The sequence below is a fragment of the Nothobranchius furzeri genome, chromosome 16 (assembly GCF_043380555.1).
Source record: "Nothobranchius furzeri strain GRZ-AD chromosome 16, NfurGRZ-RIMD1, whole genome shotgun sequence".
Taxonomy (NCBI): domain Eukaryota; kingdom Metazoa; phylum Chordata; class Actinopteri; order Cyprinodontiformes; family Nothobranchiidae; genus Nothobranchius; species Nothobranchius furzeri.
The window spans coordinates 34993377-35015209 of NC_091756.1; the positions used below are offsets into that span (position 1 = coordinate 34993377).

General features: G+C 42.0%; 1 protein-coding gene across 1 annotated transcript in view; it reads left to right on the plus strand.

The window, feature by feature from the left end:
• Positions 1-8935: 8935 nt before the first annotated feature.
• The window catches only part of erbb2 (erb-b2 receptor tyrosine kinase 2), a 37838-nt gene continuing 24940 nt past the window's right edge, over positions 8936-21833 (plus strand). Inside the window, exon 1 of the mRNA XM_015963210.3 lies at positions 8936-9243. Within this exon, the coding sequence (XP_015818696.3) occupies positions 9171-9243 (73 nt within the window). The 5' untranslated portion in view covers positions 8936-9170. The remainder of the gene's footprint in view (positions 9244-21833) is intronic.

Sequence of the window (21833 nt, forward strand, 5' to 3'; positions counted from 1 at the left end):
AAATCCAAGTCAATCACACTTCTCAGAAATCAAACTTTCCACTTCGGGAGCAACAAAGATTTTTAAACAATTTCACATGCTGGTGTGTGGGAAAAGACAACAGGTGAAAATCATCAGCAGTTAGCAAGACATCCCCATTAGAGGAGTGGTTCTGCAGGAGGTGACCACAGACTACTTTTCAGTTCCTCTGCTTTCTAGCTGATGTTTTGGTCACTGTCGAATGCTGGTGGTGCTTTCACTCTAGTGGTGGCATGAGAAGGAGTCTACAACCCACACAAGTTGCTCAGGTAATGCAGCTCATCCAGGATGGCTCATCGATGCGAGCTGTGGCAGGAATGTTTGCTGTGTCTGTCAGCGTAGCGTCCAGAGAATGGAGGTGCTACCAGGAGACAGGGCAGTATATCAGGAGACATGGAGGAGGTCATAGGAGGGCAACAATCTAGCAGCAGAACCACTACCTCTGCCTTTGTGCAAGGAGAACAGGAAGAGCACTGCCAGAGCCCTGTTAAAGGACCTCCAGCGGGTCAAAAATGTGCATGTGTCTGCTCAAACAGTCAGAAACAGACTCCATGAGGGTGGTATGAGGGCCTGACATCCACAGTTGGGATTTGGGCTTACAGCCAAACACCATGCAGGATGTTTGGCAGAACATCAAGATTGGCAAATCCGCCCCGGCACCCTGTGGTCTTTAGAGATGGAAGCAGGTTCACACTGAGCTCATGTGCCAGACATGATCAAGTGTGGGGATGCCATGGAGAACGTTCTGCTGCCTGCAACATCCTCCAGTAGGGCTGCACAATATATCGCAAATATATCGTTATCGTGATATCAGCATGCGCAATATGCATATCGCTAAGAACCGATAAATATCGCAATGAATGGTAAGCTCAAATGTTTGCTACACATAATGCATTCTGTCAATCAAATGGAAGCATGATGCTTTTAAAAAATCAAATAGAGCTCTTCACCTATTTGGCCAATTGGGTGGATTCTCATTGGTTAGATGCCCGCCCCCGAGGTGGAAGGCACTTAATTTAGATGGTTAGCAAACACCTGAGTTAGCTTTGTTCTATTCTTTCTGCTGATTCTGCTTTCCCCGGGATCCACTGATTGCCTTTTCTTGTTCAGTTTCTTTTTCCCTTTCCTCACATCTTTTGTTTTCTCATTTTTATGAATTTTTTTTTGTCATTTTCTTATTTCTTTGTTTTTGATTATTTTTGTTCCTGAGTTAAGTTTTTATTTGTCACAAGTAATATCATCATGGCGATATTAATCACTGTTATTGCATATCACAGGTTTTTCTAATATCGTGCAGCCCTATCCTCCAGCATGACCAGTTTGACAGTAGGTCAGTAAAGGTGTGGGGTGGCATTTCTTTGAGGGGTCACACAGCCCTCTGTGTACTCGACAGAGGTAGCCTGACTGCCATTAGTGACTGAGATGAGATTCTTTGTGAGACCATGAGCAGATGTGGGTGGCCCTGGGTTCCTCCTAATGCAGAACAATGCTAGACCTCATGTGGCTGGAGTGTGTCAGCAGTTAGTGGATGCTTTAGTCCAGGTCTGGGAGGAGATCCCTCAGTAGACCAACCACCACATCTTTAGGAGCATGCCCATGTGTTGTTGGGAGGTCATACAGGCTCATGGAGGACACACACACACACACACACACACACACACACACACACACACACACACACACACACACACCAACAAGCCTCATTTTGACTCTTTTTAAGGACTTTACATCAAAGTTGGATCCTTTACATCAAAGTTGGATCAGCCTGTGGTTTTTTTTCCCACTTGAAGTTTGATTGTGACTCCAAATCCAGACCTCCGTGGGTTGATAAAGTTGAGTTCCATTGATAATTTCTGTGTAATTTTGTTGTCAGCATACAGCAGGTAAATAATCTGTAGCTCATCAGAGCTACAGAAAGAGAACTAACCATGTTAATCGTGGTTCTCTTTCTGTCTCTGAGTCTAACCTCCATTCAGACGCTGAGAGATCTGCAGCCTTGTGCAAAGATGTTATCAGCCTAGAGGGAAAGTTAATGCTTTAAAACCTGACACATGAAATAACAAATCAGAAAACAGTATTTTTTATTTTTTTGGGAAACATTTTAACTGATGTAAAAGTAAATTATAGTTTTATTTATAACAAAAAAACTAAATACAATTTGTACTTGGCAACTTTAACTTCCACCAGAGGGCAAAATACATATTTATGATTCAATTAAGCAGCTTTTTGAGGGAAAACACATTTAAAAAGACAGTGCTCTTCTAAACTTAGAAATATGTGTATATGAAACAATTATTGTTAAAGGGTTAAATTGACATGATTAATGGTAAAATGTTGGTGACACACAACAGCTTTTCAGTAACATTTACATTACAACTAAGTAGAATAGTATATGTGGGGAATCAGTACTTTATTGTTTCATCATGGATCAAAGAGAAAATACAAATTTGGGGGGAGGGTATGATTTGTAAGTCCCCTCCAATGTCAAGAGCAAATCTGCACCAATGCTCAGCATTAAGGGGATGCATTGGCGGCGTTAAACCACCAAATGGTCCCCGAGCGTGGCTGTCTCCCTCAGGGCATGGGTCAAATGCGGAGAACAAATTTCACACACCAGCGTGAGTGGGACTTTATATTCTCTGCTGAATCTGACACATGCATTGCTACAATGGTGCAAGCTGAACCTCATGTCTCTCAGAGCAGCTTTTGTCCCCAGTTGCCTAAACCAGGAAGTGGAGGCTTCAGCGATGGTGTCCCACATCTGGAAGAGGTTCGGCAGGTCGGAAGTGGATCTATTTGCTTCAAGTGCGAACACACACTGTCCTCTGTTCTTCTCCATGATGGATCAGACTGCTCCAGTGAATATGGACAGTCTGGTGTACCTTTGACCCAACTTTCTCCTCTACTCCCTTGCTCAGTTGGAGTTAATTGAACTGTACTGGAGAGGGTGTGAGGGATGAGCCTGTCCCTGATTTTGGTGGCTCCTCAGTGACCCGTGAAGTTGGAATCCAGAGGTGATCTATCTGATGGTAGCCCTAACCTGGCAACACCCCATCAGGCAGGACCTACTGTCTCAGGCAGAAGGGGAGGTGCATCCTCACCCTCACTTGTGGAGGCTGGGGGCTGGTGCCTATCTCTAGCAGTCAATGGGCAAGTAGGCGGGGTACATCCTGGACAGAGAGCCAATCCATCGCAGGGCTACACAGAGGCACACAGGACAAATAATCATGCACACTCACTCACACACACCTAAGGACAATTTAGACAGACCAATCAACCAAACAGTAATGTTTTTGGACTGTGGGAGGAAGCCGGAGTACCCGGAGAGAACCCACACATGCACAGGGAGAACATGCAAACTCCGTGTAGAAAGATCCCAGGCCGGGAAGCGAACTCGGACCCTTCTGATTCTGATAGTTTCACAGTGGTGCAGCGGCTGGTGCTATTGCCTTGCATGACAGTTCTCAGGTTGGCATCCTGGTCTGCAGTCTCTCTGTATGGAGTTGGCGTGTACTCCCTTTGTAAGGGTCCTTTGTTGTACGTTGAATTAAGGGTACACTTTTTCTCCCTGGGTTTGGCGTGTAAAAAGGTACGAACTACACAAGTACAAATTTGTACCCATAGTGGAAGGTACTAAATTGTACCTTTGAGGGTACCACCATAGTGACAAGACATTGTACCCCTGAAGGTAGAGTTCCGTACATTAATTTCCGAGTGTGCATTCAGAGCTTGAGAGCATGCTCCATTAGGGGTCTGTTTGCCTATAAGTGGAACATTTTTGAGGAGTGGTGTCTACACGGGATATTCTGTCTTTTCTAACTGCTGGACAGGGGCTTGTCCTTCACTTTTAAAGTCTTCACGTTTAAAGTCTTTTAGGGGGGGTTTCTCCTGGTGCTCACCCTTTAAATCATGCTGCTTTAGAAGGGAGTTCGCAGGCTGAGACCTGTTGTTAGACCTTCTGTCCCTTCTTGGGGAGAGTGCCCACTCTCATTAACTATAATGGCTTCCATTTGAAATGATGGGGCGGGTGCGGCACAGGTGCGGTGTGCTCCAGGCTTTAGACCACACACACACACATTCTAGTCTAGATGACACTTTGTTACTAAGATAGTTGATTCCATAGTAAGCACCACCCCAGGGGGACATGGAAGGCAAAGGATTTGACACCAAATTGTGCTAGTTTGCAGTAAAACTAGTATTAACCAAAGACATGAAGGATTTTTACACCATGTTTGCTCTGATTTGAGCCTCACTCAGCTCCGGTGTGAGCTCACAGCTGGTGTTTCTTTGTTGACAGCATAGGTATTTCTAGCCAGTTTTTGGAGTTGCTTAAGCACCTCTAAATTTAACCCCAACACCCGTAAAGTTTTAGATTTATTTGATTATCTACTCATTTGAGCTGTTTTTTAAAGACACTAGTAAATATAACCATAATGTAAGTTGAAACGTTATATTTTAAAAACAAAAATGCAGCAAATCTCGCCCTGCCTCAGAAACGGTTTGATTCTGCTCACCTTTCCCAGACTCTGGCTCTGAGTGCTCTGTGTCTTCCTGAGTGGCTGTAGTTAGGCTTTATTGTCATTGGACAGGGAACAGCAAAATTGGAGTACTGCCTTTTGTGCAGAATGTAAAAGAATACAAAATAATATAAATGTAAAATCAACAGTAATATGTACAAATACATACACAGAGTAGCAGCATTAGATGGGTTCTGTGCAGGCCACAGTAAGCAGATTTTTAGCACACTGAGTGAATTGAAATAGCACATAATTGTTATTACACATGATCAATATAGAACAGTAAATTTGACGGTGTGGACACATTTAAAAAAATGGCTGAAGACCCTTTTATTTAAAGCTGCTTTTACCTAAATCTTGTATTTTCTTATTTTCAATTTGAATTTGTAATAATCTTTCATTAGTTTTATGGTATTTTACAATTATTTGTTTTGTTTTGATCTATGTGAAGCACTTGTCTGTCTTTGAGGAGTGCTATACAAACAAAATTGAAAATTCTTACTAAATGTGTGGTTGGGGTTGACAGATTTGTCCGGTATTGTGGTTGTTTTCTACGGTGATAGCTCTGGGAAAGAAGCTATCCCTATTTGTCCTGGTTTTATGTGACCTGTACTGATGACCTGATGGTACAGGTCACACAGATGGTTACTGGGGTGAGAGTGGTCCTTGATGATATTGCCAGCTCTACTGAGGTAATGAGAGTTGGATATGTCCTCCAGGCTGGTTAGAGAGCAGCTAGTGATCTTCTGGGCTGTGCTGATGACCCCCTGCAGTACTAGCAGCTGAGGACCCTGCATACCATTTTGTGATTGATGCCTTTAACTGACATCCAGAGCACAGCGCAAACAAACCACCAAACCAAAAGGAAACAACAGAGTGAGCCTGGAGGACAGAAAGATGAGCACAGCGGAGAAAATGCTGTTAGAATAAAGGCTGAAGGCGTTTACTCGTGGGTTAAAGGTGTTCAGGGTGACTCACGGTCTTTGTGACGTTTCTGAATCATTTCTCTGTGCTACCATGCTGCTCAACAGCAGGATCTTCAGTAAAGCCCAAATAAGATTCTGACACGCACAAGGCGCTAGGTTTAAAGCACAATAAGAACTGTTGAAATTATTTAAATAAAGCCTTGATGACCTAATCTGAGACTTGTGAGAGAAAAAAAGCCAGAACTCATGATTAGATCTGACTTTTTCAGAAATTAAAGTCAGTGATCTTTTTTCCTTTTTAGGCCTGTGAGCTACTTTTACACAATTAAAGTACAGAAGAGCTACCGCCACACAGTTTGTTCACATTGATACTTTCCATGTGTTAATATGCTTGTGTTAAAAATGCTTTACTTACTATATTAACATGCATTTTATTCACAAGTTAGTTTCCCTGTAATTTAATACATCAAAATAATATGTATAAAAAGTACAAGGAAAATAGTGACATTCTGAAAATCAAACAAAACAAAACATTTGGTTTGTTAACTTTTCAGATATTTTCAGATAATGAAATACAAATCCAATTCATGTGAATGATTTGACATTATTTTTAGAATGGATCAGTAGCATAACTTTCTGAGCACACAGGAACAGCTAACCTGCTCCTGTTCAGTCCCTGACCCTGTGCCCTGCCCTGAGCAGCAATGTCAGTTTTTCATAGTGTTCATCTATTCTGTCATAAATGAACAAATACTTCATAAAACTATTAAATGCCATTCAAAGAATGTTTAATGTTCTTTAAATGGCATTTAATACAAAACCTTTCAAGTAATGTGGTGTCGTGATTATTTTTTACAAACAATGCAACACACAAATTTGTCATGGTCTGCATTCTGCGCTTCCCTCATGTGTCTCCTTGTGTTCTCCATCCCTCTCTAGGTTCCCCTTATGTGTCTCCTTGTGTCGTCCCCCCCAGGTGCCTCCCTGTGGTCCCCAGCCCCCTCCAGGTTCTCTCCAGGTTTCCCTTAGTCACTTTTCTTATCATTCGTTTTCTGTTATTGTAGATTGTCTAGTTCGTTTCTCCCTTTAGGTATCATCCTCCCCTGTCTTCCAGTGTTTTGGGTTGTATTACTCCTAGGTCACTAGTTTTATTGTCTTTAGTTCTCCAGTGTTTTGTTTCTACAGTGTTTTAAGTTATTTAGTTCAGTAGCTTTGTTTAACAGGTTTTAGTTGGGGCTTTCCTCACCTGCCCTTGTTGTGTGGTGGGGTGAGTACTCCTCATCTCTATAACATCTTTGAGCTCTTCATTTCAGGAGAGGGAGCTCACCAGCTGCGGGGTATTAGCAATCAGCGGCAGCTGCAGCTTCTCAGGTCATCCAGCAGAGCTCTATATAAGAGGAGAGGGAACCACTACACAGCGCTGCATGGATGATTAGCTACTCATGGTAGTATTTGGCCTCTCGTTCTAGGTTGCGTGGTTTCTACGTTGATAATTGGCTTGGAAAATCTCTTGGCTTATTCTTGGACTCTTGTGTTGGATTTTTTTTGGACTCAAGTTTTGTATCCTCTCTCCAGGATTACTGGACAATCTTCCCTGACGCTCTGGGTTTGTTGGATATTATCCTCCATCCGAGAAGCAGAACCTTACTGGATTGCTCACCTGGAAAGAACCATAACCTTCCTGGACTTCATGGTTTGCCTCTCCTCTTATTCCTCTGCCACCCTGCCTGGCTCCCTCTCCTGGACCTACCCCGTCACTCCACCTGCCCTCCTCGACCTCCTCCACCTACAGAACTTGGACTCTCTCTGGCTCCAACTACTCTGGGTTTATTCCAGGGACACTTTTTGTTAGATTCCTGAAATAAATCATTGTTTTGAACTTTCCACCCTGTCTTGTGATGATTCTTCATGTCGTGGGTTAAACACCTTCCCAGGAACATGACAGCCCTGTTCTGCTTCTCCTCTTGGTTAATATCACCTGTGCCCAATCCTCCTAATCACCCTTGCCCTGAGTGTAAAACCCTGTCCTGTCTTTCTGTGTTTGTCGGTCCATTGTTTGTGTCAGCGTTGTCTAGCTCCCTCTCGGTCTCTGGAAATCTCTTGGTGTCTTGGTTTTTGGATATCTCCAGGTCTGCTCTTCAAAGTAGCACTTGGTCTCTAGGAATTACACATTGGGATTGTGGATTTGTTTTTGGCTTCCTGCCCTTTTTGGAATTCTACTTTGGACGATTATCCCTCCTGCCTCGTGTCATCCTGGTTACTGCATCTTGGGTCCTAACCACCCCCTACTCGCAGTGTGACAAAATTCTCAACAAATAAAGCTGAAGATATTTAAAATACAAGCTAAATGTGATAAACACAACATTTTGAATAATTAGAACTGAAGTAAATGTTAAAATAAACTTTTAAATTTTCTGATTTATTGAATGTTATGGGTATTTGCTCATGAAAGTTGAATTTTGCTTTGCTAGTGAATAACTGCAGGTTAATTACGTTTTGCTGCATTTATTGTTGACACTTCTAAAATAAGGTTGGAGGTTTATCCTTTTATTCTGCCTCAGGATCAGCCGGTCTGATGGCTGTGCACGACACAGAGCAGAAAGAGAGAAAGCTTTGAAAATTTTTTATTCCTAAATGGGACAATCAGCTGAAAATGTTGGAGGAAATTTGTTCAAACTAACCCTAACCCAAGGTCTGGAATCGGTTCTTCTCCACAATCTTCCTCAGGGTCCAGTCACCTCTTCTCGTTGTGTTTTCTGCCACACTTTTTCCTTCCCACAGACTTCCCACTGAGGTGCCTTGACACAGCTCTCTGGGAACAGCCTATTGGTTCAGAAATTTCTGTGTCTTACCCTCTTGCTTGAGGGTGTTAATGATGGCCTCCTGGACAGCAGTCAGGTCGGCAGTCTTACCCATGATTGCGGTTTTGAGTAATGAACCAGGCTGGAAGTTTTTACAAGCCTCTGGAATCTTTTGCAGGTGTTTAGAGTTAATTAGTTGATTCAGATGACTAGGTTAATAGCTCGTTTAGAGAACCTTTTCATGATATGCAAATTTTTTTAGATAGGAATTTTGGGTTTTCATGAGCTGTATGCCAACATAATCAATATTAGAAACAATCAAAGGCGTGAGCTACTACAGTTGTGTGTAATGAATCTAATATATGTGAAAGTCTAATTTTTATCAGTACATTACAGACAATAATGAGCTTTATCACAATATGCAAATTTTTTTAAATGGACCTTATGTAAAAATCATCATTTAATTTGTGAAAACAGTGTTTTTCTTTCCTTTTACAAATGTGGGAATGAAACTCTGTCAAATGTTCAAAATGTGGGAATGTGCCTTGCCTGGCTGGGCAGCTCTCTGGGTGCTTAGCACCCCTACCTCTGATGCTAGAATCGCCCCTGGTAGATGCCTTCTTTGAGGGCGGGCTGAGTCAACCTGCCACTCCCCACCAAAACCCCGGCCACGCGCCTTTACTCCATTGCGCGCTCCCGCATTTACTACCGACAGGCGCAGAGTCCATGGGAGGAAGTCACTGAGATTGGAAAACAGACCACAACTGCGCTCTCACAGCAGGGCCAAAAGGAAACGAGGAACTTCACCTGGGAGAAGGAAAACAAGTGAAAACGCGTCTTTTCCTGTGCTGGAGAAGTCAGAAAATTCCAACTTTGGAGTATGGACTAGGAGCGGCGCGTCTGCGCAGATGGAGGCGGTGAGAAGTTTGGTGTTCGTCGGGGCCGTGCTGCTCGGAGTGACGGGCGCTTCGGGCAGGGAAGGTGGGTACATTTCCTCGTTTCCAGCGCCTCCGGAACACACGCACGAGTCCTGGAAAGTTAGGCGCTCGTGTTCCCGTAAAGCGCTCGAGGTTTATTCTGGTTCGGGGGGACATTCCTGCGGGACTTCGCGTCCTCTCAGATAGTCTCTGCTGAGACTCGCAGGATTTATGAAGCGCTGATACATAGGAGCAGGAAAAAAAAAATAGGAGCGCACACATCCCACCTGTCACACTCAAGTCTGACACAACACATGCTGTTGGGACAGGAACCCGGAGCACTAACATGAGCTGCGCCTTGCAGGGAGTTTTATTCTAAAGCTGTGTTTGTAAACATAAACAAGCCAGCAGCATTTAATAGGCTGTGTCCCAAATGATCCTCCAGACCATGTCAATTATTCACTTGTGTCTCTGAAGGGGGACATTGTCTCATAGAGGGCCACTTGTCTCACTGAAGCGGGACTGCGTGCATGCCTGGAAAACAATAGGAGCTAACTGAAAGTACACAGTTACGACCACAACACAAAATTATCCCTCAACTTCAGTTCTTCAGTCTCTTCGTTTTTCTGCTAATTTCTATGCAGTTCCTTTTTACATCCTTCAAGTAAGCAAAAATATTTATTAAAATAGCGATATTTGTGTTGCTTCTGGGGAATTTTATTAAAGCATCCCAGTTCTCGAAGCCTGGACCTGTTTTAGGTCAAGTCAGAAATGTCAATAATATGATTTAAAAGCCTTTGATGACCAGCTTATGGCAAAATCCCAACATCAATAACTGAGTTGATTGAGTGTTGCTTGTCAATTGTTAGTGATGTGCATGGTTAAAATGTCAACGCCTGCACACAGTGAAGGTCTAAATGCATGAGCAGCTGCACGCTGACATGGTTTTAATGGATCGAAGTTGTTGCTTTATTGCTGAAACACCTTATGAGAGTGTAAACAACCCTGTGAGTCTACTAGCTAGTATTCCTGCGTAAACACAAAGACAATAGTCACAGGTGAAGTCAGCTGCAACTGCATTGTTGGTGGGAACTGGTTGGTGTACTTTAGTCTGTGGTGTTGATCTTTGAAGCTGACTGGTTGCTGACTGGTTTGCAGGAAAGTGCTGCATCAGGCCCAGGTAGTCCATTTCCACTATACTTGAGTTATTACTAATGTGCTGCCGTGTGTGTGTGTGTGTGTGTGTGTGTGTGTGTGTGTGTGTGTGTGTGTGTGTGTGTGTGTGTGTGTGTGTGGACTGAGCCTTTACAGAGTTCATGGCCCTTCACACACCAGTGCTCCCACTGAGCCAAACTCATGGTGTGCCGATTAAGTCATACTGGTTTAATCAGCTGCAGGTTAACTGGGCCAGCCCTGACTCACCAGTCTAGTCTGTAACTGATCTTGCGGTTCTTTCTGCCCGTCTCGCTACCATGGGGAGCAGAGCTTTCAGCCGCTTTGCTCCTCGTCTCTGGAACTCACCTCCTCCAGACATCAGCAACATCGACAGTTTTACCCTTTTCAAAACAAAACTCAAAACACACATGTTTAAATCTGCCTACAACCTCTGATTGTATTGAACTGTTTCTCTCTTTGTTTTTTCTTGTTTGGGTTTTATTATTGTTTTATTGTATTTTATGATGTATTTTCTGTCAAGTGACCTTGGGTGTCCTGAAAGGCGCTTTTAAATAAAATGTATTATTATTATTATTATTATTATTATTATTATTATTATTATTATTATTATTATGATCTAACTAACCCTGAGACGAGCGGATTTTTGCGCCTTCAGAACAGGAACCTCTCAGCATCTTCCGCTGTACTTTACTGAAGATGCGGCTCCAGATTTATACCTGCATCAGTGTGCTGAATAAATACTAATTGTTGAAACAATGAAGCTTACTTGCCTAGTGAACTAGACCAAATTCTGGTCTAGGCACGCTCCATTGGAACCTCCGCAGCTCCTACCAGGACTCTGGCTAGCCAATCACAACTCTCTAGAGGGGTTTCAAACACATAAAGAGCTGTGATTGGTCCATAATGGTGGGCCAATCATAGTGCTCTATCGGCTTAGTGAACAAATCACAGAGCTTTATCTGCTTTGTGGGCCAATCAGGGCACTCTATATGCCTGGTGGGTGGGATGATGCAACAGAGTGAAACAAGAGTATGTCACGGTCATTGTCCAGTAGCATGTGGAGATCATTTGAAAGACAACGGTAGAACCCGCCCCACAACCGAGAGCCGTCAATGGAGCGTGGCCAGACTAAATAATACATTTATTTAGTATGGCTTGACAGGCTAGAAGCTTACATTATATTTTGAGGTCTCAATAAGAAAAAAGCTTTTGGCTTTTAGCTGGGAAGCTCCTTCCCTCCTTTAGCAGGGAAGCCCGAACTACCCCCAGTGGGATCCCACCATGTTTCCAAACCAGCCTTAATTCATCTAGCACATCCTGGGTCACCTCTGGAGTCTCCTCCACAAGGACATGCCACCATTAGCCACCTCCCAAACATCATGCATCATCCTCTTTCTTGAGAACAATTGAGTTCAGTTTATTTCTACTGCAGCAATTCACAACAAGAGTGGTCTCAAGGCACTTTACAAAGTAACCATTCCAATTTTACTTATCTATTCACTGAGTTCAGTTCAACTTTCTAATTAGTCTAAGAAAATCCTGCAGATTGCATCAAGTCACTGGCTTGTTTTCAGTGACTTTACAGCAATCCTTTAAGAAAATTAAAGTTTGTTGTTTGCTACAGTACTCGCTGCTGCCGCTAACCCAAACCCTGACATTGTAGCCAGACCTGGCTAATACCAGATGCTTGACTTTTTCCTGAGTTTACTGAGAAAGTTAGATCCTGTAAGATAAATATATAAGTAATAAAATGTACATGATTAAATGACATAAAGATGACAGAAAAAGTATTAAAAGCCCCAGCGTGTAAATGTGTCTCAATTCAGCTATTGTAGCAATGCATCATTGTGGTGGTGCATGCATGTCTGCAGGAGAGAGGGAGATGTCTACTTTGGAGTAACACACAGAAAACACCACACACTGGCTTTCAACCATCTAAAAGTATTATTTACAGTTTCTGCTGCTTCCTGCAGTCAGCAAAGGGAATGGAGAGCACTCTGTGGGTGTCCTGTAAATATGTAGAGCGGGTCTGATCAGTCATTTGCAGCAGCTGTGTCTTCTTGCTCTTCTGCTGCTGCTTTGACTTGACTTGCCACCAATCTCCCTCTCCCCCACAGCCGTGCATGCATCTCCACAGTTATAAATGACTCAGCAATCACATGCGGTAAGAGCAGGAACAGAATTTCAGCAAAACATTTAAGCTTGGTTTATGCTTGACGCATTCACTTTCCGCTTAGTGATGCGGCTCGCGGATGGAACCTTCTTCACAACTTGCAGCGTTTATGGTTCATGCGGCTTGTCTCTGCGGTGAGCCAATATTCTCCCAAACTGTAGGGGACAGCATGGAGCTCTACGGCATGCATCCAACACAAAACCATAGTAGAAGTAAAAATTACTGTTGTTTACAACATGGCATTCCAGCATTTTTAACAGCGTCCTCGTCTTTTCTGACAGTGCGAGCTATTTCTCTCCAAGAATTATTAACAACATGTTGATCACGGTGATCTCTGAGAGCTGAATCATACAAATGTCTGTATTTACGAACCTCTGCCATACTAGTTCTTGCCAGTCCGCCATGTTTTTCCGCGTCCGACCGTCCGCATGGTTAGAAAATTTCCTAGGTGCGCGGTGCGGAAAGTTTGGGCCGTGCGGAGGCGCGGTGGAGGGGCGTGGTTGTTAAAATGACGCAATTTTGCCGCGTGGAGCCGTGCGAACCTCGCGGATGCGTCAAGCATTAAACCAACTTTTAGAGGGAGAACTTTCATGTCAAAGCGCAAACATGAAAATGCAGAGCTTTAGATCTTGTATGTCCTTCAACAGCTACAGTATTTCAAGATGGAGCGTCTACCACAGTTTTATGTATATAAAAATGTATCATTTCAAGCTAATAGGAATATTTACAATTGACGTCAGTGAGAAATATTAATAAAAAAGGGTAAGTTAGTCAATCGAAGAACAGAATTTAATATAACTTGGCTTTAAACACAGATATTAGAAGTACTGAGTACTTACGTTGGAAACACGTGGGTTTTGTGTGGGGATAAATAAGAGGAGCAACATTTTCTAAAGAAGAGTTTTCTTTTTTCTGCTCTAAACTGATATGAAAGAGCTTAATGGATCACTAATGTGGAAAATTGTGATATAATAAGATGAGTGGATGTCCCCAAACGTGGGCCACATGATCCTTTCTGACCTGTCGGACGTTTGTGACCATGATCTGAATCATATGCTGTCTGCCACCTTTGCAGCTGGACCCAAATGAAAGGGGCATTTTTTTTCTAATTAAAAATGTAAAACTTTGAAATATCAAATTATTCTCTGCCTTTGGTCTCTTTTTTAATCTTTCTAGGTAATGTTTCCTGAAATTTCATTTTCAGCTATTAAAATCTTAGTAACATGACACCTCCTAACATAAAAAAACACCTAAAAAGTCACTTCTTTTGCATAAAGTCTGCAAACAAGAGGGGGATTTTGTAATATGAGTTCAACATTATTATGTTCTTTTATTTTCTGTTATCTGTGTCACATTCTGTTTACCACCCTTAAAACAACAAAATAATCAGCCTGTGACATCAGCTGCAGTTCTGTTTAATTAATGTTGTGTTGGAAAAACACTGAAGGTGTTTCTCGTTCTCTTAAACTCCGGACTATGTTGTTGTGGCTCCAGTGGGAGGACGGCAGCGTGAGCCAGCGAGGAGCTCCTGTCTGTTGCTTCAGAAAAATACAGTACAGATCCTGTTCTGCTTGTCTGTTGAGCAATACCTGTTTTTTCTTCATTGGTCGAAGAGTAAAAGAAAGAATGTGCTCAGGGAGGTTAGAAGAAATGTCTCGTTTATGCAAGACACGTAGCAGGGATCGGGATGTGCTGCAGATTTATTAGTGACATGTTAAATCTATCGGCTAATAAAGCGACAGAGAAAGTCCTGTTGGATCAGCTTGTTCTGTTTGTTTTGGGCTTTCCAAGGAGATCTAGTCCATTAGAAGAGACGGCAGGCCCGGCCATCCGATTGGCCGTTGTGGCATTGCACACCGCGACTCCGTCTCCTGCAGCAGCATCGAGTTCGTGTCACTGACCGTACTCGGTTCTGGTAAACACACACACAGGCACACTCCTTGTGCTAACTGGAACGCTGCCACCACAGGTGTGGCTTCAAGCTGGCTTTCAGTTTTCAATCTTCATCACACAGATTAGCTCTGCACAGTCAGCTGTCAGACACAACAACCTCTATGGAAGCCAGATTACAGTCAGACCTCCAACAATATCAAAACATCAGGAAGTAACTTCAACTTTAAATTTATGACTAAGATATCTTGAATATCTTGTTTAAACATTGTGTCATTTAAAATGTTTCATAAATTAGCATATCAAAAACAAAACTCACCCAACATTTCTTTCTTTGTTTCTAAGCAGTTAGAAAGGCCTTGATCTGTAGTTCTTTAGACCTTATGAAGGCCTTTCAAAGGGTTTATCTTTTGGATTTTAACCTTTTTCCAAATCATACATTATGTGTCCTTGTAAAGCACCAATACGAGATTTTTAATACAAGCACTTATACTTGAGTACAAGTACTAATAAATGTCATAACACTCCTTAAAATTAACTTATAAATTGTTTGTTGTCATTAGGCACATTAAAGTTGCAGGTTAAATTTTTTTTCTAATTCATATAAAATGCTGTCCAAAAAATACTATTTAAAATGCTTATTGTGGGTATTTCCTTTTAAAACACATAACAGCTGAGTTTTTGGAGTAAAAAGTATCATTTCTCAGCAAAGCTTCTGATGTTGGCACATGAGTTTAAGCTAGCATCATTAACTCACCTGCTACCCCGCCCCCGCTTCTCTTACATCGCAGCACAATCTCTCTGCTTTGGCCGACGGTTTCTCCCTCTGGTTTGTCTCTGCTCTCTGGGGCGTGCAGCCAACTCATAACTTTATGGTTTTGGTCCATCATAAGTAGAATTATAAACATTGTATTGTACAATACAACCTTGTATTGTGAAATACACACACCTAAAGGATTATTAGGAACACCATACTAATACAGTGTTTTACCCGCTTTCACCCTCAGAACTGCCTTAATTCTACGTGGCATTGATTCAACAAGGTGCTGAAAGCATTCTTTAGAAATGTTGGCCCATATTGATAGGATAGCATCTTGCAGTTGATGGAGATTTGTGGGATGCACATCCAAGGAACGAAGCTCCCGTTCCACCACATCCCAAAGATGCTCTATCGGGTTGAGATCTGGTGACTGTGGGGGTCAGAGTAGTACAGTGAACTCATTGTCATGTTTAAGAAACCAATTTGAAATGATTGGAGCTTTACGACATGGTGCATTATCCTGCTGGAAGTAGCCATCAGAGGATGGGTACATGGTGGTCATGAAGGGATGGACATGGTCAGAAACAATGCTCAGGTAGCCCGTGGCATTTAAACAATGCCCAATTGGCACTAAGGGGCCTAAAGTGTGCCAAGAAAACATCCCCCACACCATCACACCACCACCACCACCAGCCTGCACAGTGGTATCAAGGCATGATGGATCCACGTTCTCATTCTGTTTACGCCAAATTCTGACTCTACCATTTGAATGTCTCAACAGAAATTGAGACTCATCAGACCAGACAACATTTTTCTAGTCTTCAACTGTCTAATTTTGTTGAGTTGGTGCAAATTGTAACCTCTTTTTCCTATTTGTAGTGGAGATGAATGGTACCCGGTGGGGTCTGCTGCTGTTGTAGCCCATCCACCTCAAGGCTGTGTGTGCTGTGGTTTCACAAATGCTTTGCTGCATTCCTCAGTTGTAACGAATGGTTATTTCAAAGTTGCTCTTCTATCAGCTTGAATCAGTCGGCCCATTCTCCTCTGACCTCTAGCATCAACAAGGCTTTTTCGCCCACAGGACTGCCGCATACTGATCACATACCGATCAGAGCAATGAAAAATGTGATGTACTCACCGCTATGGATGTCAGTCACCAGGGCAGTCCATCATACTCTGTTTAAGAAGAAGAAACTAGATCAATATTTGAAATTATTGACCTTTAAGTACAACTTTTACTAGTTTTGCCGAAACCGACTTTATCTGAGGTGCATTTTTAAAAGTACCGTCAACAATGTGCCTCCTGACATTTTAGGTTGAACTTAAAAACAACTTTCTTAAAAAGAAAACGAGCTTTACAAGAAAAACTGACAGCTGTGCTTCAACTCTACATGTATCAGTTAGTGTAACATAGTAATTTCTAGGCTAGATAACACTTTGTCACCAGCACAAAGTCTATAACCGGTCTTTAAATTGTCATCTTTAGCTGTCAAAAATTAAAAATATTAAGTCAAAATGTTTCCATCTACAAAAAGGCCATCTCTCTCCACCTTTTGTTGTTGTTTACCTTTGTGTTGCTGGCTGCTTGAGGCCACTCACTAGCATGCAGGAAGAAAGGAAATCTATCTTTTTAAGAAGCATAAAGTTACCGGCTTCATTGAACTGAACAAACATTAACCCGAGTAACTGAAATATGAACATAACTTGCCGTCTGGCTACTTTAGTAATTTTCTCTCATCTGGAAAGGCTTCCACACAGCTGCTCCTCTGCTACCCAGCTACTTACTCATGCTGCTTTTATGGGGTTTGTTCAGCTTGGCTGGTACCGTACGTTGTCGCCTTCTTTAGTGGTTTGTAGTGATGCACCAATATGAAAATTTTGGGCCGATACCAATATCCAATATTAAGGTCACTGTTATGGCCGATGACAAATATAGTGACCTTAACTGCTGATTTTAGAAGCATTTTTGTATAGAATGAAAATTAATAAAGCTGAATTTACGTTATGTACACACACCACACACATTTATGGTTCTGAGATGATTTCATTCACTGTTCACATGACTAAACAATTACACATCACCCTCCTCACCCTCTGAAACAGGCAAACAAATGGAGATGAGATGGATAAAATATTGGTTGTTAACATCGGCCCAGTTTTATTTATCGAACCGATATGTTAAAAAATGACTTACATCAGCCGATACCAACATTGATGCCGATATATTGTCCATCCCTAGTGGTTTGCATTAATTTATTGTTCACAACCACCATTTACTGGTTTAGGATATTTGTGCACAAACTTTGTTTCCCTATATTAGAGCTACACGCTGGTTTCTGGGTTAGTATCAAAGCACTGTTGTGGATAAGAAGATTACACGCGTAGTTTCGATCGGATACCTGATGTTTGTATTGGCATTGGTGCTTCCATAATTTCAATGGAACCTCCTTAAAATCTTTGTTGGATGTACACAAGCAATTGCTTAACCTTCAGAGGCATTTTGGCTGGAGATGGATGCACAAAAATGTCTTCAACTTATTGGTTGTTCTACTGAAGTCTGTGTTTGTAATGACTGAGTCACCCTATGAGTAACCCTCTGATTGACCTCCTGAGCCACTGCTGTCTGCTAGTGAAGTATCTCATGAACCACTAAATAATCACTGGATGTTCATCTAGAAAATAGTATATAACTTATAACATTTGAAGCCTACCCAGAAGAGATATACTAATTTTGATTTTGAGGGCTGATACCGATTTCTGAATTTTGTACAGCTCTGACCTACCGATACTGATTCTGGCCAATTCCAGTGTCCCTCAAAGAACTACAGCCTATGGAATGTTTTATTTAAAATTTCTAATTGAAAAAGATGTTTCTGAAAGTACAAATTTTCTAACTAAGAAACCTGTTATCGCTAGTGAATTAGAGTATAGCAATGGCAGGAAAAATATCACTTGTTTTCTTTTTTTTTTTGCTGCTTGGCATTGGAATGTCCAAGGACAAGAAGAATATTAAATCAGATTTTTACTTTAAAGTGCAAGTTGCAGGTTAAATAATATTTTTATTTCATATAAAGTGCTGTCCAAAAATACTATTTGAAACGTTTATTGTGGGTATTTTGTTTTACAGTACATAAAGGCCCCTGATTTTGAGTGAAAGAGGCCGTTTCAGCAAAGCTTCTACAAATGCTTTTTGAAATATCAACCTCTGACATAACGAGGAGGAGTTATAAGCTAGTCCTGCTTAGATAGGTCATGTCATCAAGTCAGTGTGTGTGTTCACTAGTGTTGGATTGCACTACTTTTCTTACAAAATGGTGAACTAATATGTGGAGGCTGTACAAACTCCAGCAAGTCCGGATATCGAGTCCACAGGTTTTCAAATAAGAGAATGAACCACACTATCATCTGTTCTTGGTGCCTTTTGTGCAGCTGAAAACAGGACAGTTTGTGGTGCGCATTTCAGACCGGAGAGTTTCAATCGCAGTGATGTTTCTGGGTCGGAACTGGCTCAGAACCACCGGCCCTGACATCCAAAAAAGAACCCATAGCAGGCCAGGGAAGCTAGTTTCTGGGTTGGAACTGGCGAAAGAATGTAAAAATGAATGCAAGTCAACGAGGCTTAAAGAGCCATTTTCTAATCCACTTTGCCTTACGCCCTGAATTACACATAATGTATTGTTTAAATTAAAAGTAGTGACGTGTGTTTCAACCACACCTGCCACGTACTTTGATATTTATGAGCTAGTAAAAGTTTGTAATTAACATGACTACAAATCAGACATTGGCACATCTAACATCACCACAGAATCTCCTCTCCCCTAGCGTAGGTGCTACTTACCACATGGTGACATTTATGGTGGTTCTTTCCTCCTGAGGGAAGGATTTGAAGTTTGCTGAATTTGCAGCCATTTTTCCTCAACTTTTCTCTGCGTCTGGTTCAATGACGTCAATTTGGTGATGAGCAATTACAGTCCTGGATGTATTTTCACACAAAACCTAAAATAACGTATCCCCCGTTCGAAAATAAGCGCTTTCTTGGCAGGCTGCGTTATTGTTCACATACTTGTTAATTTTGAGTTTGACGGAAAAAGAGACAGCCGCTGTATTGAAGATGGTATGAAAGACCTGTAAACCAGAGACAGAGTCTCCATGGTGAGTGTGTCTCGCTGTTTTTTCACCTCCACCTACTGGTTACTCGTATATTGCAGCGTTCGGACGCGTCACATTATTTCAGAGGACGTGCACAAACGATTCAAATCAACGCACGTAACGTGTGGTAGCGGTTTTAAACACACGCTTGCATCATCAAACAGCAAGTATATCAAGGCCTTAGGCTTCTTCTAGCCGTGCACCACCGTAGTCTCACCAATGGTAGACCTCTTATGTCTTGCCAATCACAGAGCTTTGGGTTGGGTGGGGTTAGCACCAGTGCTTTTACAGATCAAATAAACAAGGATGATGGTGGCTCATTAAAAGGCTGTGGCATCAGCTTTGGACTATTTAGACTTGTGCTTTTCTTTGACTTTAGAGCAGCATTTAGAAAAAAAGATGTATTTGCTTCTTCTTCGACAGTATATGGCGCGCTGCCCCATTAACTGACATCTGTAGCAGCAAGTACATCATGTTGTTCATTTTTCTGATTGGTTCCAACCTTGTTCAATAGCATGCTGAGACAGTTTGAAAGACAACAGTAGATTTCGCCCCACAACTGCTATCTCTCTATGGGTCATGGCCAGACTACATATACTGATGGCTTGCGAGGCTAGTACCGCTCAGTTGAGGCAGAAATCTGAAAATTCAAAATGATTTAATATTTGGTCACAAAAATGCTTTAACTGCTCACACACACCAGAATCTGAATGAATAATTAATTGCTGTGAACCACAGAAAACAACGGAGTGGAAGTTTCCAGTAGGAAGCTGCCAGCTGTGCGAGAGCCAAAGCTAAAATATTTAACGGTGCGTGCTAACATAATCACGGCACATATTAGTTTTTCATCTGTGATCTGTCTGACACACAGGATCTCCTGGAGGGTCGGAGTTTCTCCATTTTACTAAAATACACAAATGTGCTTTCATTTAACCCGGCAACTAAACGTGTTTCTGTGAGAAGACTTTATTGAGTTGGGCAACTTTTCATAAGGTAATTTAACAGGAAGAGGTGAACACAGGAGAAGAAAGATCAGTTTTAGATTACCATGATTTGACTCGGGCAGCCGGGGCAGTGTGTGTGATAAAGCGAAGTGTATTTTAGGCTGCAGAGACGGAGGGGTGGCCAGCTCCTCACACAGCTAAAACTGTGGGGATGTGGGGATAAAGGGAGGGGAAAACCGAGAGCTGGAGTTCAGACGTGGAAGTTGCACTCGGTACAGAATTTCTCACAATGGGGTTTTTGAAGAATTGGCTTCTGTTTTTATTAGAAATCATGAAAAATTAGAGAATAAAAGCTGAGCTGTCATCTTGGCTCAACCTGACAAATGATTTTCCATGATGACATCACTGAAAGAGGCACTGAATAGTCGTTTAATTTGTTATTCGACACAGGCTCCAACTACTGGGTGTGTATTTTTGGCAGCAACGTTGTTAATCATAGACTATCGGCAGCTCTAGCTTGTTGTCAGACTTTAATTGGACTCTTACTTAATTTTTTTAAAAGACTTCTCTGATAAGTTGCTTTAATATCATGTGAATGTGGTGCTTTCACAAGGAAACTTTACACATGACAGCCTCTCAGATTAACTAAAAATCCCCTTCCAGTAACCTGCTAGGACTTCCTGTTACTCCGGTGCTGCATCTGATCCGTTCAAACGTCTTTTCCAAAAGCAGAAACAGGAATTCACATGGCAGTGGGGGCACTCAATCAAGAAAAGTGGGTTTGAAGGGCTGTTGGCGAGAAGCCAGAGGAAGTCATTTATAACCTCCAAAAGGAGGGGCTGTCCACTGTGTGACTGCCCGCTAAGGCATGGGAGCTATGTGTCTTCAAAAGCCCCAGTGAATTGAAGCACTGCTGCATGACCCTGAACGTAACACTGTGTGTGACCCTCAGCGGGGAATCTGTGCTCTCGACTTCCAGAGCAAAATATATTCCCAGAGATACTGAGAGCAGGAGGGTTGTGTTTCAGAGGGTCTGTTCAAGGCTGGGGCTCTTCAGATCTTAGGCTGCACGGAGTCTTGTTTATTGATGTTCACGGTTAGATAAATCTGAAATATCATTAAAAGGGCTTCTATGTTTCCAATTGTCATTCATTCACATGTTAGTTTATTTGGCCAATCAGATGCATCATCATTGCCTCTGATACACACTACACATAAAAAAAACTGTTGTGTCATTATTTTATCGTCTTTAAGTTTCCTGTTTCAATACTAATGCTTATTTTTAACCCTTTCATTTAGAGATGCACAATTCTGGTTTTGAAGGCCGATTTCTGATTCTTGTGCAGCTCTAGCCTACTGACACAGACTCCAGACAATTCTGATTTATTGAAAATATCTAAAATTAATAGGCTTTGAAAAGTTGTGATCCCTTAATAATTATGATTCTGGAAATAAAACCGTCTGAATCGTTGTATCTTGTGGTATCTAGAGCTTAGTGATGATGAGTTCACACCAGGAAACATTGCTGATATTTCTGTTTTTGCTTGGTGATGATGTGTTCA